Below are 16077 nucleotides of genomic sequence, written 5' to 3'. Positions count from 1 at the left end.
ACAGCTTGCAATTGGGATCTAGCCTTGACACATACTCCTAACAGCTATGTGGTGCCAAGTCTCAAGTATTTATGATTTTGTTTATCCTTAATTAAGTACAGCCTGAAGAAAGAGAACTATGTGGTCCTTCGCTGGATGACAAAGAAGTTAGATTACTTGGGTTCATGATACTACCTGGGGTCACTAAGATGAGAAGAAATGATTTTCAGGAAGACAGATAACGAAAATATTAAATGAGAAAGTCACAAAATTCGGTGGGGGCAACGATAGTCTCCACTATAGATGCTTTCTTTGTCTTTCTCTTTCTGTATCTGGATTCAGCCTGTGTCTTGACTGAAACTCACACATCAGTCAGAAAGCTTCAGAGATGATTAATCTGAGAATGAACTGCTGAATGAAGGTTACAATAGTCTATAAGAGTGACCAGTGTTCCTGAAACCCAGAAGAAGCGTTGAGTCTATAAATAGAGCAGCTGAATTCACAGCAGTGGATAATTTTCAGGAGCAATAAAGGGGACTATAGAGTTTCCTACCTGATCCACCAGCATCACCACCAGCAGAAGCTATGACAAGAACACTAAATGGGAGGTGAGAAAAGAAAAGCAGATACTTTACAAATTTCCAATTCTACAACCTTTCTATGCCAATATCTTCCAACAATTTATAAAAACTAATAAATTCCCAGTGTCACCCCATTTGGCCCTCTCCTTGGCCCGTGGAAGCCACCATTCTATTCTCTGGTTCTGTGAATTTGACTATTTTGGATTCCATATATAAGTGAGATCATGCAGTGTGTGTCTTTTTGGGTCTGACTTATTTCACTTCGTGGAATGTACAAAGTTTCAATTATGCCAGATGAATAAGTTCTTGAGATCTAAAGTACAGCATGATGACTATAGTTAAAACTACTGTGCTGTGTACTGATATTTGCTAATAGGGTGGATCTTAATTGAAGTCCTCTCACCACATGCACGGTGAAATAAAATGGTAACTATGTGGAGGTGATAGTTATATTATTAACTAGCTTAATTGTGGTGATCATTTCACCACGTAAACATATCAAAACATCATGATGTACACTTTAAATATATAGTGTTTATATGTGAATTTTACCCCAATAAACCTCTTTTTCAAAAGAACTAATCAAATCACAGGAAAAAAGGAGAAATATAAATTGTACTAACTCTGTAGTTTCTTAATCTAATAGACAAGAGCAATAATGAATAATATTTCAGAATTCATAATTTATCCTAAACAATTGTAAGGAGAAGAGAGAATAATTGTAACAGAATATAATTCAAGTTATCAAATATTATGGAGCACTTATTCCATGCTGGTCTCAAAATTAAGAGGCCTGTATCTGGTGACAAACGCGTCTGTCATAAAGATGAGCGAATGTCATGACACAAGACAATTGCTCTGTTGATGAGTTTCTCCAGGGCCCCCTTCATGTCTCTGTTCCTCAGGCTATAAATGAAAGGGTTCAGCATTGGAGTGACCACTGTGTACATCACAGTAGCAATTATGTTGTTGTCATTGGAGTTGTTGGATGAGGGGAAAAAATAGAGCCAAATAATTGTCCCATAGTACACAGACACCACAGTGAGGTGGGAGCCACAGGTGGACAAGGCTTTGCAGATGCCCTTGGTAGATGGAACCTTCAGGATGGTGGCCCCAATGCGGCCATAAGAGATCAAGATGCAGATTAGTGGGAGAGTGACGCCAGCCAAACCTAATGTGAAAATGAGCAGCTCGTTGAAGGAGGTGTCAGAGCAGGACAACTTGAGCAGGGCACCAAGGTCACAGAAGAAATGGGGGATGGTGTTGTCATCACAAAAGGACAGCTGGGTCAGGAGAAGGGTGTGGGACAGGGCACAGACACAGGAGAGGAGCCAGGACCCGGTTACTAGTAAGATACACAGTCCCTCTCTCATGATGGTCATGTAATGGAGGGGGTGACAGATGGCAACGTACCGATCATATGCCATTGAGGTGAGAAGGAAATTGTCCAAACCAGTAAAAACTATGAAAAAATACATCTGTGCTACACACCCTGCATAGGGGATGGATTGGTCCTGAGTCTGCATGTTCACGAGCATCTTAGGGACGGTGACAGATGAGAAGCAGATGTCAGAGCAGGCCAAGTGGCTGAGGAAGAAGTACATGGGCGTGTGCAGGCGAGCGTCCAGCCTGATGAGCAGGATAAGGAGCAGGTTCCCCAGCACCGTGGTCAGGTACATGGCCAGGAACAGGGCGAAGAACGCGCCCTGCTGCTCGGGCCGGATGGGGAGCCCCCGCAGGAGGAAGTGGGACACGCTGCTTTGGTTCTCAGGCCTCATGCTGCCCTGTGTCTGCTGGGGATGAAAGGACAGTGAAAAAAGCACAATCAACAACCGTTGAGCCTAGGAGCTGCCCTATCTGAGGTAACATTGCTTTCACTCAAAGAAAATGCAAAGATCTCTAGTGAAGAACACAGTGTGCTGTGTTCAGTGGAGCTCAGGCAAACACAACTGAGTTAGTAAATGTTTCCTGGGCCCAAGGCTTGATGCCTTTGATGAGGGTATGGGACTATTCTAGGGATTACAGGCAGGACGTCACCGAGCAGCCAGGCGGCTTATTCCTCATCTCCCCAAGGCTCGGGGTTAAAGTGTGAGAGTCATAGGACAGTGGTGATTGCAGTGTCCCTGTCCTTAGGAACTAGTAATGAGAGGTGACTTCAGCAATAGCACAGAGAGACGCTGAGCTCCGGTGTACACAAACACACACACACACACACACACACACACACACACACACACACACACCTGTTCCCGAGGAAGTATGTCCAGTTCTGCTGTGAATTCTTTGCTGAAATCATCTAGTTGGGGAGTAGGGATTATTTTCTCAACTTCTCTGTAGACACCCAGACACCCGATTTATCCTACAAGTTCTTTGGTGTAAATGTCTCTCTGACATCAGAGAGAAAGCCAAGAGCCTGGAGCTTACTCTTCCCATTTCACAACTTTCAGAAATGGAGGTGTGAAGACTCCACTCTACCCCTAGGGAAAGGACCCAGGGGACAGGGCACCAAACTCTAGGTTAGAGACATGCATTAAACATGTAGTAATTGCTCAGTGTACTTCTCGCTCCCTCCAAGACAGATGCCCTAGAGCAGTAGTCCCTCACTTTAGAGGGGGAATCAGAATCAGCAGATTCAGCAGAATCACCTGGGGAGCTTGTTAAAGACGCAGATCGCAGCTCTACCTCCAGAGATGCTCCTTCATGAGACCTGGGACCAGGTATCTCCGAGGCAGACGGTTCTGAGGGCTCACTCTGAGGAAACACTGTCCTTTGGAAGAACGTCAGGGTGGATGCCCTAGGAGTGCATCCCAAAGGAGATGCAGAAAGACGTCCTACAGACTCTTCCCTACCAGAATTAGGTTCCCTTTAATTGAGTCATAGCTTGGGATGTGAAGAGCAGTTTTTCTCCCCAGTGGTATTCCTTTTTGGTTTACTGGTTATAAAATTAACTCTGCCTCATGATAGAAATCCAAATAATGTAGATGTGAAAAGAAAGGATAAAGTCAAAGTACTTCACCCTTCCATTAGTTATTTTTAAACTTCTATAATGGTTTTTATTCATAAAATTTTATTTTTACATAAAAGGGATTTATTTTATATAGTATTTCATAGCCTTCTTTTTCTATAATAATTTATTATAATAATATTTGCATTCCTACTTCAGGCATAGCAATATATAGAATAAATACAGTATCAGTATTTTGATCTGCTTTAAAGTTTGAGCCAACCTCTTATTGAATTGACACAGAGATTCACTGTGAAACTTTATTAAAGATTGTATTATGCCTTGATCCTTCTGTCAGTTATCTGGTCAAGGCACCTTCAATATCTCCAAAGGATCAATTTTTTTTAAATTAGTTTCAGGTATACAAAACAACGCAATAATTATCCATTTCACCCCTCACCCAGTGATAACCTCCCTCCCTCAATCTATTGCCCTCTGACACTGTATATATCTATTATAATTCCATTGACCCTATTCTCTATGCTTTACTCTATATCCCATGTCTATATCTATCAAATTATAGTTGACTTACAATATTATTCAGCTTCAACGTCAGGTGTACAGTGCAGTGGTCAAGCATTTAAACCATCCATGACGTGGTCTCCCTAATAAGACAAGTGCCCGTCTGACACCTCACAAAATCTTTACATTATTGATTATATTCCCCAAACTGTCTTTCATTTCCCCTCGGCAATATTGTAGTTACCATTTATGCTGTCTGATCCCTTCCCCTTCTCCCTTACCCCCAGCCCTTTCCCTTCTCGCAACTATTACTTTTCCCTCTATATCTCTGACTATTTCTGTTTACTTCAAAAGCATCAATTGTAACGGACTCCATTGTCTTAGTATCTGCGTGCCAGTGTCTTCCTCCTTTAAAAAGACAAGAACCTAACTTTTAAAACACATGAAGAAGTCCAGTGTGGAAACATGTGGAAAGCGAGGCCACAAAGCCAGATTGTTTTCAATTACTCGTAGCCTAAGTCTAAACGTATGAAATAAAATAAATGTGTAATAAAGGAAATTAGGTATAGTAATATTTGACAGATACATCAAATATCAAACTCCTTCAAGTGTTTTGATTTCAGTCTTCACACCCCGAAGAGATAGAATTAGGGCACAACCATAGCCTGAAATGTCACTCTGCCTGCTGGTTGTGTATTAGTTTTATATTTATAAAGTTGGACAAACATATTGCACTTTGCATAGGGCAGACGCAAAAAAAGAGATGAAAAGATGGGAGTAAAAACTTGATGACCATAATAACAACAGTATGGATTGGATTCAAGACAAACGCTATCTTACGGGCTATGTCAAGAAACATGGCAAGTCAAATGAGGACTTTTAGACAAGAGTGACTTCATATAACAAATTCGTTTAATATCCTGTCAGGAACTCTAGTGTCCTTTTGTGGATGTACAGATACTCTCATATCAACCAGTGCTTTATGACAAATTTACATTTTATTGTGCATCATGTGTGAAATAATTGTTAATTAAAATAGTAAAATAGTTATGGAAGGCAGTGTGAAGTTTCCCGAAAAAATTACGAATAGAATTACCATATGACCCAGCAATCCCTCTCCCGGGTATCTACCCAAACAATCTGAAAACATTTATACATAAAGACACGTGTACTCCAATGTTCATTGCAGCTCTGTTTATGGAGGCCAAGACATGGAAACAACCAAAATGTCCTTCTATAGATGAATGGATAAAGAAGTTGTGGTATATATACACAATGGAATACTATTTGGCTGTAAGAAAAGATGATATAGGAACATTTGTGACAACATGGATGGATCTTGAGAGTATAATGCTAAGTGAAATAAGTCAGACAGAAAAAGCAGAGTACAATATGATTTTACCAATATGTGGTATATAAACCCCAAACAACAAAAGAACAAGACAAACAAAATAGTAAAATATGTTTTTGAGTGACATTAGCAAAATTACAAGTCACACTGAAATCCCACCAGGCTGGATGGAAACAAAGAGCCACCAATGGACATAAGATGTAATTCTTTCAGAGCTTTGGCTTCATTTTCATTGTACTATGTAGTCTTGGGTGATGACACAAAGCATGGTATGTAGTATCTGACATACACGCGTTATTTATGAAAGAGAAAAGAATGTCAGGGAAGAACCTCTGGTGTTCGAGATTGAGAAAAAGGGATTTACTGCAGCCAGAATTAATCTGAAAATATCAACATGAACCACAGACTTCTCTATTACTAAAATAATTTCAGCATTCTCTTGCTTCACTCTCCCCACTTGCGGAATTCATATAAGGTGCTATAAATGTGCCTCCCACGACCTCCATGATTTAATTCTTTACACCAATGCTCTTCAAAGCACAATTCACAGATGTACAGCACCAGCATCATGTGGGAGCATCGTTTGTGCAAACTTTGGGGTCCCAGAACTACTGAATAGGAATCCATGGTGGTAGACTCCAGGAATTTGTGTTTTCACAAGTTTCTGGGAACTCTTGTGTACATAGAGTTTGAGAATTTTGCTTCATTCTTCACTAGGCAAGGCAGTTGTCCATGAAGGATAGTCAGTGCTGAAAGTGGAGTGGCATTTGTAGGAAAGCGATTACATGTTCAGAGAGTATCCACTGTACTTTGGTTGTATTTACAACGGAGGCCAGCATGAAGCATGTTTTCATAATGATTGTGTATAGGGACTGAGACATATCAACCACACGTTGTCGGCAAAGGTCGGGGGAGGGGACCCCTGGGCAGTCTTGGTCTCCTCTAGGACCTTCATCTGCAGAGCTGTTTTGGCAATTTATACCATGGGCAGAGAGTCATACACTTCCCGTTACTTAAGTGACAAGTAGTTTGGATTCTTTGATTTCCGTAGATACAAGAAGATGAAAAGGAAGCCCATTAAAGTCTGCATAAAAAAGTGTACTGAAATAATATAGCTAATTCTTTAGATTTGTGGTGTGTTAAAGCCTGAGATTACAACCTCCTATTACAAATATAGGAGTTTCCCAAAATCTCCTGAAATAAAAGAGATAACCCGCTGAAGAACCACTTCCCCTGTAAAGCTTTTGCTGACACCCAGGCAGCGTGAACTATTAATAAATCCTCCATTGTGAGACTACCATTTATTATAATTATGTCATTGTTTCCAAGCCTCAGTTTCCTCATCTGACAAATACAGATCACAACAGTATATGCTTCATAGGATTATTATGAGGATTAAAAGAGATGAAACAGGTAAAGCTTTTATTAGAGTGCCTAATACGCAGTAATTTTGCAGAAGCCTGGTGATTTTTAGGAGTAGCATATTAGAGCACTTTTTACTACTCATACGTACTTTTCAGTTCACCTGTCTCTAAACTCCTAGAATGTTCCCTTCTGTAGCATGGATGTCCAGTCTTTATCCAGCTCTGTCTGACCAGGGCTAGGCACACTGATGTCTGACAGAGATTAGGTGACTTGTTAAGTGGCTATTCAAGAACAGAATCTATAATATAAGGAAAGTCTCACTGTTTTTCTGGTATAATTCCAACTTTTTACCTTAGTGACAAAAATTAAAATCTATGTATACTTGAGTTCCCTCCTGATTTCATTTATAGCTTCTTCCTCAAAAAATGTCATGGATTCTAAGATACTAATCAATAAACACTTGCAGTGTGTTTTTGTTTTTTCTTCAAAAGCTAAGTGAATCTAATTCTTTAGTATGTCATCTCATCCATATTCTATTTATGATGAAATAAGATCATATTTTTCTCATAAAATTTACATATCAGAGTTGAAACTTGATATGTATATATATAATATATACAATTTACTTATATACAATTTAGCAACATATACAATATATGTATAATATGTATAATCTATAGAAATATATATATGTTATATAAAATCCAGAGCTAAAAGATAAATGTTGAACCTCCAGGTTATGTCATGTTATGATTCCTCTCCCCTGAGAAAGGTCTGTCTGTTGTTACATTTTTTTCATTGTGTTTTGTTTCGTTTTGTTAGTTTCAGCTATACAATATAATGTAATAGTTAGAGATTTACATTCCTCACAAAGTGATAACTCCCATCCCCCAATCTACTACAATTCTGATTTCGTATATCATTATTACAATGCTATTGACTATTCCCTGTGCAGTACTCTACATCCCATAACTTTATTAATGTATATGTATATTTAAGTATATGTTTGAGTGTGTATATATATGTATGTATATGTGTGTGTGCGTGTGTGTGTATGTATATATATATATACATATATATATAAATATATATATATGTATATATATATATAAAATGAATTAATGTTACTTTTAACTTTGAGAATGATACAAACTGGTCAATTGAAGTGTCAATGCTAAGTAGCTTCCAGAAGTAGTTGTAAACTATATATAGCAAACTTTGTCCTAACCCAGAGCTGCTTCACTGGGGAAGGTAATGAGCCAGCCTTGGCGTGGCTGAGGGGAAATACTCCAAATAAAGTACATACTTCCAAGGCGATTTCCATTTCTATACGTATGCAAATCAACATGGCACCTACCAGTTTGCTTTGGGCAGTCTACAACCAGGGAAAGCCATTCTAGCAGGTAAGGTCGTGATAAAATACTTCCCAGCAGGCAGGTGGACTTGAAATTTCTTGAGAAAACTCCACTCAGAGCAATGTCACCAACCCATGGCTAAAAATACGAATGACAGTGCTACCTTTTTCTAGGATGGTCAGACAGGGCCAGACAGGTGCTCAGGGATCCATACAACAGAACTGCAGTGCAGAGAAACTGAGCCAGGTACTCATGGGTGTGTAGGCCAATCAAGGCATGCTTTGTCTAGCCAGCAAGAAAGGGACCGGCCCTATTCGGGTTTGTTCTGGCTCCAGGTTCGGACTAAGCCTAGAGACAAAGTAACTCCAGGCCTGAAGCTTCATCCGGCAGGGTGGGAGTGGGGGCAAACTTTGTCCTTCCACAATGAAAGCGGGGATTCTCAAAGGCAGCCTCATGAGCTGTAGGTCAGGGGCCTCTGTGAATGAACATTAAACAAGTAGGGATAAGATACTCCTCTCATCTGTCTTTTATATTCTGCCTACCTACGAACTCACTCATCCATTGCTCTGTAGTCATTTGGTTCTAGTTTAAGCCAGTGAAGATGTATTGCTGTATCCCAGGACAGCTGCTTTTCTTTGAATGGGGTTATCATCTGCATGCCAGTCTCCCATAGTCACCGTAATTCAGGTGTATCTGTGCAAGTTCTGCCTCACAATTCACCCTGGATGCATAGGTAAAGAAAACTAGTATTTATTTTCTTTGTCTGTTATATGCTAAGTCAAATTTAGAATTTCATTTATTTCAAAGTAAAAATATGTTAGACTTCTTATAGTTTTTCAGTTTACATGGAAGAAGAAATTGAGGTTCAGGGAAGTTGATTGACTGAGGCCACACGGTCTGGCGGATACCACTTGCAATTGGGATCTAGCTTTCACAAATACTCCTAACCCCTACATGGTGCTGAGTCTCTGAAGTATTTGTGATCCTGTTTATCCTTAACTAAGTGTAGCCTGAAGAAAGAGAACTATGTTTACTAGATGACAAAGTTAGATTACTAGGGCTCATGATACTACCAGTGGTCACTACTCTATTTCCCTGAAAATAAGAACTAGCCAGGCCATCAGCTCTAGTTCATCATTTGGAACAAAAATTAATATAAGACCTGGTATTATTATAATAATATAAGACCTGGTAAATTTTATATATATATATATATAAAATTTTTGCCCAAAAAGACGCATTACAAGTTATGGTCCTGCTAGGTCTTATTTTCGGGGAAACACGGTAAAATGAGAAGAAATGATTTTCAAGAAGACAGATGATGAAAAGATTGAATGAGAAAGTCACAACATTCAATGGGAGCAATGAAAGTGTCCACTATGGATGCTTTCTTTGTCTTTCTCTTTCTGTATCTGGATTGAGCCTTTGTCTTCACTGAAACTCACACATCAGTCAGAAAGCTTCATAGACGATTGGTCAGAGAATGAACTGCTGAATGAAGGTTATGATAATCTGTAAGTGTGATCAGTGTCCCTAAAACCCAGAATAAGTGTTGAGTCTATAAGTAGAGCACCTGAACTCACAACAGTGGGTAATATTCAGGAGCAATAAAGGGAACTATAGAGTTTCCTCCCTGACCCACCACCATCACCACCAGCAGAAACTATGAGAAGAGCACTAAACAGGAGATGAGAAAATGAAAGCAGATACTTCACAAATTTCCAATTCTACAACCTTTCTATGCCAATATCTTCCAACAATTTATAAACACTAATAAATTCCAAATGTCACCCCTTTTGCCCCTCCCCCTGGCCCCTGGCAACCACCATTCTATTCTCTGCTTCTATGAATTTGACTAGTTTGGATTCCACATGTAAGTGAGACCATGCAGTACTTGTCTTTTTGAGTCTGACTCATTTCACTTAGCAGAATGTACAAAGTTTCAGTTATGCCAGATGAATAGGTTCTTGAAATCTAAAGTACAGTGTGATGACTGTAGTTAACAGTGCTGTACTTATACTTGATATTTGCTAAGAGGGTGCATCTTTTTTTTTAACATTACATGAAATATACGTTCTTGAATGTTATAGTGTACAGTTAACTATATGAGTGTTGTTGTAGAGCAGAGTTCTAGAACTCTTCCATCTTGCATGAATAAAACTCTATGCCTTTTGAAAGCAACTACAACAGGGTGGATCTTAATTGAAGTCTTCTCACCACACACACACACACACACACACACAAAGTAAAATAAAATGGTCACTATGTGGAGGTGAAGGATATATTATTAATTAGCTTGATTGTGGTGATCAATTCACCCCATGTACATATCAAAAGATCAAGTTGTACACTTTAAATATATACAGTGTTTATATGTCAATTTTACCCCAATAAACCTGTTTTTCAAAAGAACTAATCATTATCCAGTAAAAGAAGAAAGACATAAATTCTACTAACTATGTAGTTTCTTAATCTAATAGAAAAGAGCAATAATCAATAATGTCACATCAGAATTCATAATTTATACTAAACAATTGCAAGGAACAGAGAGAATCATGGTAACAGAATATAATTCAAGTCATCAAATATCACTGAGCACTTCTTCCATGCTGGGCTCAAAATTAAGGGGCTAGCGCCTGGTGATAAACACGTCTGTCATAAACATGAGCGAACATCATAACACAAGACTTTTACTCTGTTGATGAGTTTCTCCAGGGCCCCTTTCATGTCTCTGTTCCTCAGGCTATAAATGAAAGGGTTCAGCATTGGAGTGACCACTGTGTACATCACAGTACCAATTATGTTGTTGTCACTGGAGGTGTTGGATGAGGGGAAAAAATAGAGCCAAATAATTGTCCCATAGTACACAGACACCACAGTGAGGTGGGAGCCACAGGTGGACAAGGCTTTGCAGATGCCCTTGGTAGATGGAACCTTCAGGATGGTGGCCCCAATGTGGCCATAAGAGATCAAGATGCAGATTAGTGGGAGAGTAATAACGGCCACTCCTACTGTGAAAATGAGCAGCTCGTTCAGGGAGGTGTCAGAGCAGGACAACTTGAGCAGGACACCAAGGTCACACAAGAAATGGTCGATGGCATTGTCATCACAAAAGGACAGCTGGGCAAAGAGAAGGGTGTGGGACAGGGCACAGGCACAGGAGAGGAGCCAGGACCCGGTTACTAGTAAGATACACAGTCCCTCTCTCATGATGGTCATGTAGTGGAGGGGGTGACAGATGGCAACGTACCGATCATATGCCATTGAGGTGAGAAGGAAATTGTCCAAAGCATTAAAAACTATGAAAAAATACATCTGCGTTACACACCCTGCATAGGGGATGGATTGGTCCTGAGTCTGCATGTCCATGAGCATCCTAGGGACGGTGACAGATGACAAAGAGATGTCAGAGAAGGCCAAGTGGCTGAGGAAGAAGTACATGGGCGTGTGCAGGCGAGTGTCCAGCCTGATGAGCAGGATAAGGAGCAGGTTCCCCAGCACCGTGGTCAGGTACATTCCCAGGAACAGGGCGAAGAACGCGCCCTGCTGCTCGGGCCAGATGGGGAGTCCCCGCAGGAGGAAGTGGGACACGCTGCTCTGGTTCTCAGGCCTCATGCTGCCCTGTGTCTGCCAGGGATGAAAGGACAGTGAAAAAAAGCACAATCAACAACCATTGAGCGTAGAAGATGTCCTATCTGAGGTAACATTGTTTCCATTGAATAAATAGTGCAAAATCTCTAGTGAAGAAACTCAGTGTGTTGTGTTCAGCGGAGCTCAGGCAAACACAACTGAGTTACTAAATATTTCCTGGGCACAAGTCCTGATGCCTTTGACGAGAGTATGGGACTATTCTAGGGATTATAGGCAGGACCTCACCGAGCAGCCAGGCGGCTTATTCCTCATCTCCCCAAGGCTCGGGGTTAAAGTGTGAGAGTCATTGGCCAGTAGTGATTGCAGTATCCCTGTCCTTAGGAACTAGTAATGAGAGGTGACTTCAGCAATAGCACAGAGAGATGCTGAGCTCCGGTGTACACACACACACACACACACACACACACACACACACACACACACAAACACCTGCACCCGAGGTAGGATGTCTAGTTCTGCACTAAACCTTATGCTGTAGTCATCCAGCCTCGAGGAGTGGGGACTTGTTTCTAGCTTCTCTGTAGACACACAGAACCAGATTCATCCTACAAGGTCTGTGGTCCTAAACCTCTCCCTGACATCAGAGAGAAAGCCAAGAGCCTGGAGCTTACTCTTCTCATTTCACCACCTTCACAAATGGAGATATGAAGACTACACTCTCCCCGTAGGGAAAGGACCCAAGGGGACAGGGCACCAAACTCAAGGTTAGATCATGCATTAAACATGTAGTAATTGCTCAGTGTACTTCTCGCTCCCTCCAAGACAGATGCCTTAGGGCAGTAGAACCTCAACTTTAGAGTTCAGCAGAATCACCTGGGGAACTTGTTAAAGACGCAGATCGCAGCTATACCTCCAGAGATGCTCCTTCATGAGACCTGGGACCAGGTATCTTCGAGGCAGATGGTTCTGAGGGCTCACTCTGAGGAAACACTGTCCTTTGGAAGAACATCAGGGTGGATGCCCTAGGAGTGCATCCCAAAGGAGATGCGGAAAGACGTCCTACTGGCCCTTCCCCACCAGATTTCTGTTTCCCCCAGTTGGGTCATAGTTTGGGGTGTGAAGAGCGGTTTTTCTTCACAGTGGGGTTTGTTTTTGGTTTGCTGGTTATAAAATTAACTCTGCCTCATGATTGAAATGCAAATAATGTAGACATGAATACAAAGGATAAAGTCAAAGTACTTCACCCCTTCATTAGTTATTTCTATCCTTCTAAAATGATTTCATTCATATAATTTTATGAATACAAAGCGCGATTTTTTTTGTGTAGTATTTGATAGACTTCTGTTTCTATAATAATTTATTACAATGATATTTGCATGCCTGCTTCTATGCATAGCAATGTATACAATAGCAATGTTTTGATCTGCTTTAAAGTTTGAGCCAACCGCTTATTGAATGACACAGAGATTCACTGTGAAATTTTATTAAAGATTGTATTATGCCTTGATCCTTCTGTCAGTTATCTGGTCAAGGAACATTCAATATCTCCAAAAGCATCAATATCTTTTATTAGTTTCAAGTGTACAAAACAATGCAATAGTTAGACATTTCACCCCTCACAAAGTGATAACCTCCCTCCCCCAATCTATTGCCCTCTGATACTGTTTACTGATTACAATTCCATTGACTCTATTCTCTATGCTATACTCCACATCTCGTGACTATATATATATATATAATTATACTTGACTTACAATATTATTCAGCTACAGCATCAGGCGTACAGTGCAGTGGTCAGGCATCTAAACCATCCATGATGTGGTCTCCATAATAAGACAAGTGCCCATCTGACACCTTACGAAATCTTTACAACATTATTGATTATATTCCCCAAACTGTCTTTCATTTCCCCTCGGCAATATTGTAGTTACCAATTTATGTTGTCTGATCCTTTCCCCTTCTCCTTTACCCCCAGCCCCCTCCCTTCTCACAACTATCACTTTTCCCTCTATATCTCTGAGACTATTTCTGTTTACTTCAAAAGTATCAATTGTAATGGACTCCATTGTCTTAGTACATGAGTGCCAGTGTCTTCCTCCTTTAATACACAAGAACCTAACTTTGCAAACACATGAAGAGTAGAAGTCCAAGTGGAAACATGTAGAAAGCGAGGCCACAAACCCAGATTGTTTTCATTTTCTCATAGCCTAAGTCAAAACCTATGGAATGAAATAAATGAGTCATAAAGGAAATTTGTTATAGTAATATTTGAAAGCTACATCAAATACCAAACTCCTTCAAATGTTTCGATTCCAGTCTTCACCCCCAAAGAAATAGAATTAGAGCACTATCACAGCCTGAAATGTCACTCTACCTGGTGCTTTTATATTAATTAGATTTGTATTTATAAAGTTGGAGGAACATATTGCACTTTGCATAGGGCAGATGCAAAAAAAGAGATAAATGCAAAAAAATAGATGAAAAGATGGGAATAAAAACTTGATGACCATAATAACAATAATATGGATTGGATTCAAGACAAACGCTATCTTACGGGCTACGTCAAAAAACATGACAAGTCAAATGAGGACTTTTAGATAAGAGTGACATCATGTAACAAAACCATTTAATGTCCTGTCAGGAACTCAAGTGTCCCTTTGTGGATATACAGATACTCTGAAATCAACCAGTGTTTTTTAACAAATTTACTTTTTATTGTGCATGATGTCTGAAACAATTGTTAATTAAAATAGTAAAATATGTTTTTTGGGGACATGAGCAAAATATCAAGTTGCATTGAAATCCCACAAGACTTAATGGAAACAAGAAGACACCAATGGACATAGGATGTACTTCTTTCAAAGCTTTGGCTTCATTTTCATTGAACTATGTACTCTGGTGTATGGCACAAAGCATGATATGTAGTATCTGACATAGCTATGTTATTTATGAAAGACAAAAGAAAGTCAGAGAAGAACCTCTAGTACTAGAGATTGAAAAAAAGGAATTTACTGCAGCCAGAATTAATCTGAAAATATCAACGTGAAACACAAATTTCTCTATCGCTAAAATAATTTCAGCATTCTCTTGCTTCACTCTCCCCACTCGCAGAATTCATGTAAGCTGTTATAAATGTGCCTCCCACGACCTCCATGATGTAATTCCTTACACCAGTGTCTTCAAATCGCAGTTCACAGATCTGCAGCACCAGCATCACGTGAGAGCATCGTACATGCAAACTTTGGGGTCCCATCCCAGAACTACTGAATAGGAATCCGTGGTGGTAGACTCCAGGAATCTGTATTTTCATAAGTTTCTGGGAACTCTTGTGCACACTAAAGTTTCAGAAGCTGTGCTTCATTCTTCACTAGGCAAGGCAGATGTCCATGAAGGATAGTCAGTGCTGAAACTAGAGTGGCATTTGTAGGATGCCAATACGTGTTCAGAGAGTATCCACTGTACTTTGGTTCCATTTCCAAAGGAGGCCAGCATGAAGCATGTTTTCATAATGATTGTGTATGGGGGCTAAGAAATATCAACCACACAGTGTCGGCAACGGTGGGGGCAAGGGGACACCTTGCCCGTCTTGATCTCCTCCAGGAGCTTCATATTCAGAGCTGTTTTGAAAATTTATACCACGGGCAGAGAGTCATACATTTCCTGTTACTTAAGTGACAAGTAGCTTGGATTTTTTTATTTCAATAGATACAACAAGATGAAAAGAAAGCTCATTAGAGTCTGCATAAGCGAGTGTACTGAAATAATATAGCTAATCTTTAGATTCTGAGGTGTGTTAAAGCCTGAGATTATAATCGCAAAATATAAGAATTTTCCAAAATCTCCTGAAATAAGATATAACCTGCTGAAGAACCACCTCCCCTGTAAAGCTTTTGCTGACACCGAGGCAGCGTTAACTATTAATAAATCATCCATGGTGCTACTACCATTTAGTATAATTATGTCATTGTTTCCAAGCCTCAGTTTCCTCAACTGAGAAATACAGATCACAACAGTATATGCTTCATAGGATTATTATGAGGATTAAAAGAGATGATACAGGTAAGGTTTTAATATAGTGCCTAATATACAGTAATTTTGTAGAAGCCTGGTGATTATTAGGAGTAGCATATTGGAGCACTTTTTACTACTCATATGTACTTTTCAGTTCACCTGTTTCTAAACTATTAGAATATTCCCTTCTGTAGCATGGATGTCCAGTCTTTATTCAGCTCTGTCTGACCAGGGCTAGGCACACTGATGTCTGACAGAGATTAGGTAACTTGTTAACTGGCTTCAACAGCAGAATCAATAATATAAGGAAAGTCTCACTGTTTTTCTGGAATAATTCCAACTTTTTTACCTTAATAAGAAAAAATAATTTATGTATAC

At 39.8% G+C, this 16077-nt stretch overlaps 1 protein-coding gene across 1 annotated transcript; it reads right to left on the bottom strand.

Moving 5' to 3' along the window:
- Positions 1–1378: 1378 nt before the first annotated feature.
- Positions 1379–11712, bottom strand: LOC117031568 (olfactory receptor 1J4-like). Its single transcript, XM_033122046.1, has 2 exons — positions 11216–11712; positions 1379–2339 (listed from the first exon to the last, which is right to left on the bottom strand). Exons 1-2 carry the CDS (start codon positions 11710–11712, stop codon positions 1379–1381), a joined length of 1458 nt encoding a protein of 485 aa, XP_032977937.1.
- Positions 11713–16077: the final 4365 nt, after the last annotated feature.

Source organism: Rhinolophus ferrumequinum, chromosome 12, assembly GCF_004115265.2.
Source record: "Rhinolophus ferrumequinum isolate MPI-CBG mRhiFer1 chromosome 12, mRhiFer1_v1.p, whole genome shotgun sequence".
Lineage (NCBI taxonomy): Eukaryota > Metazoa > Chordata > Mammalia > Chiroptera > Rhinolophidae > Rhinolophus > Rhinolophus ferrumequinum.
This window is presented reverse-complemented; position numbering and strand designations above follow the sequence as displayed.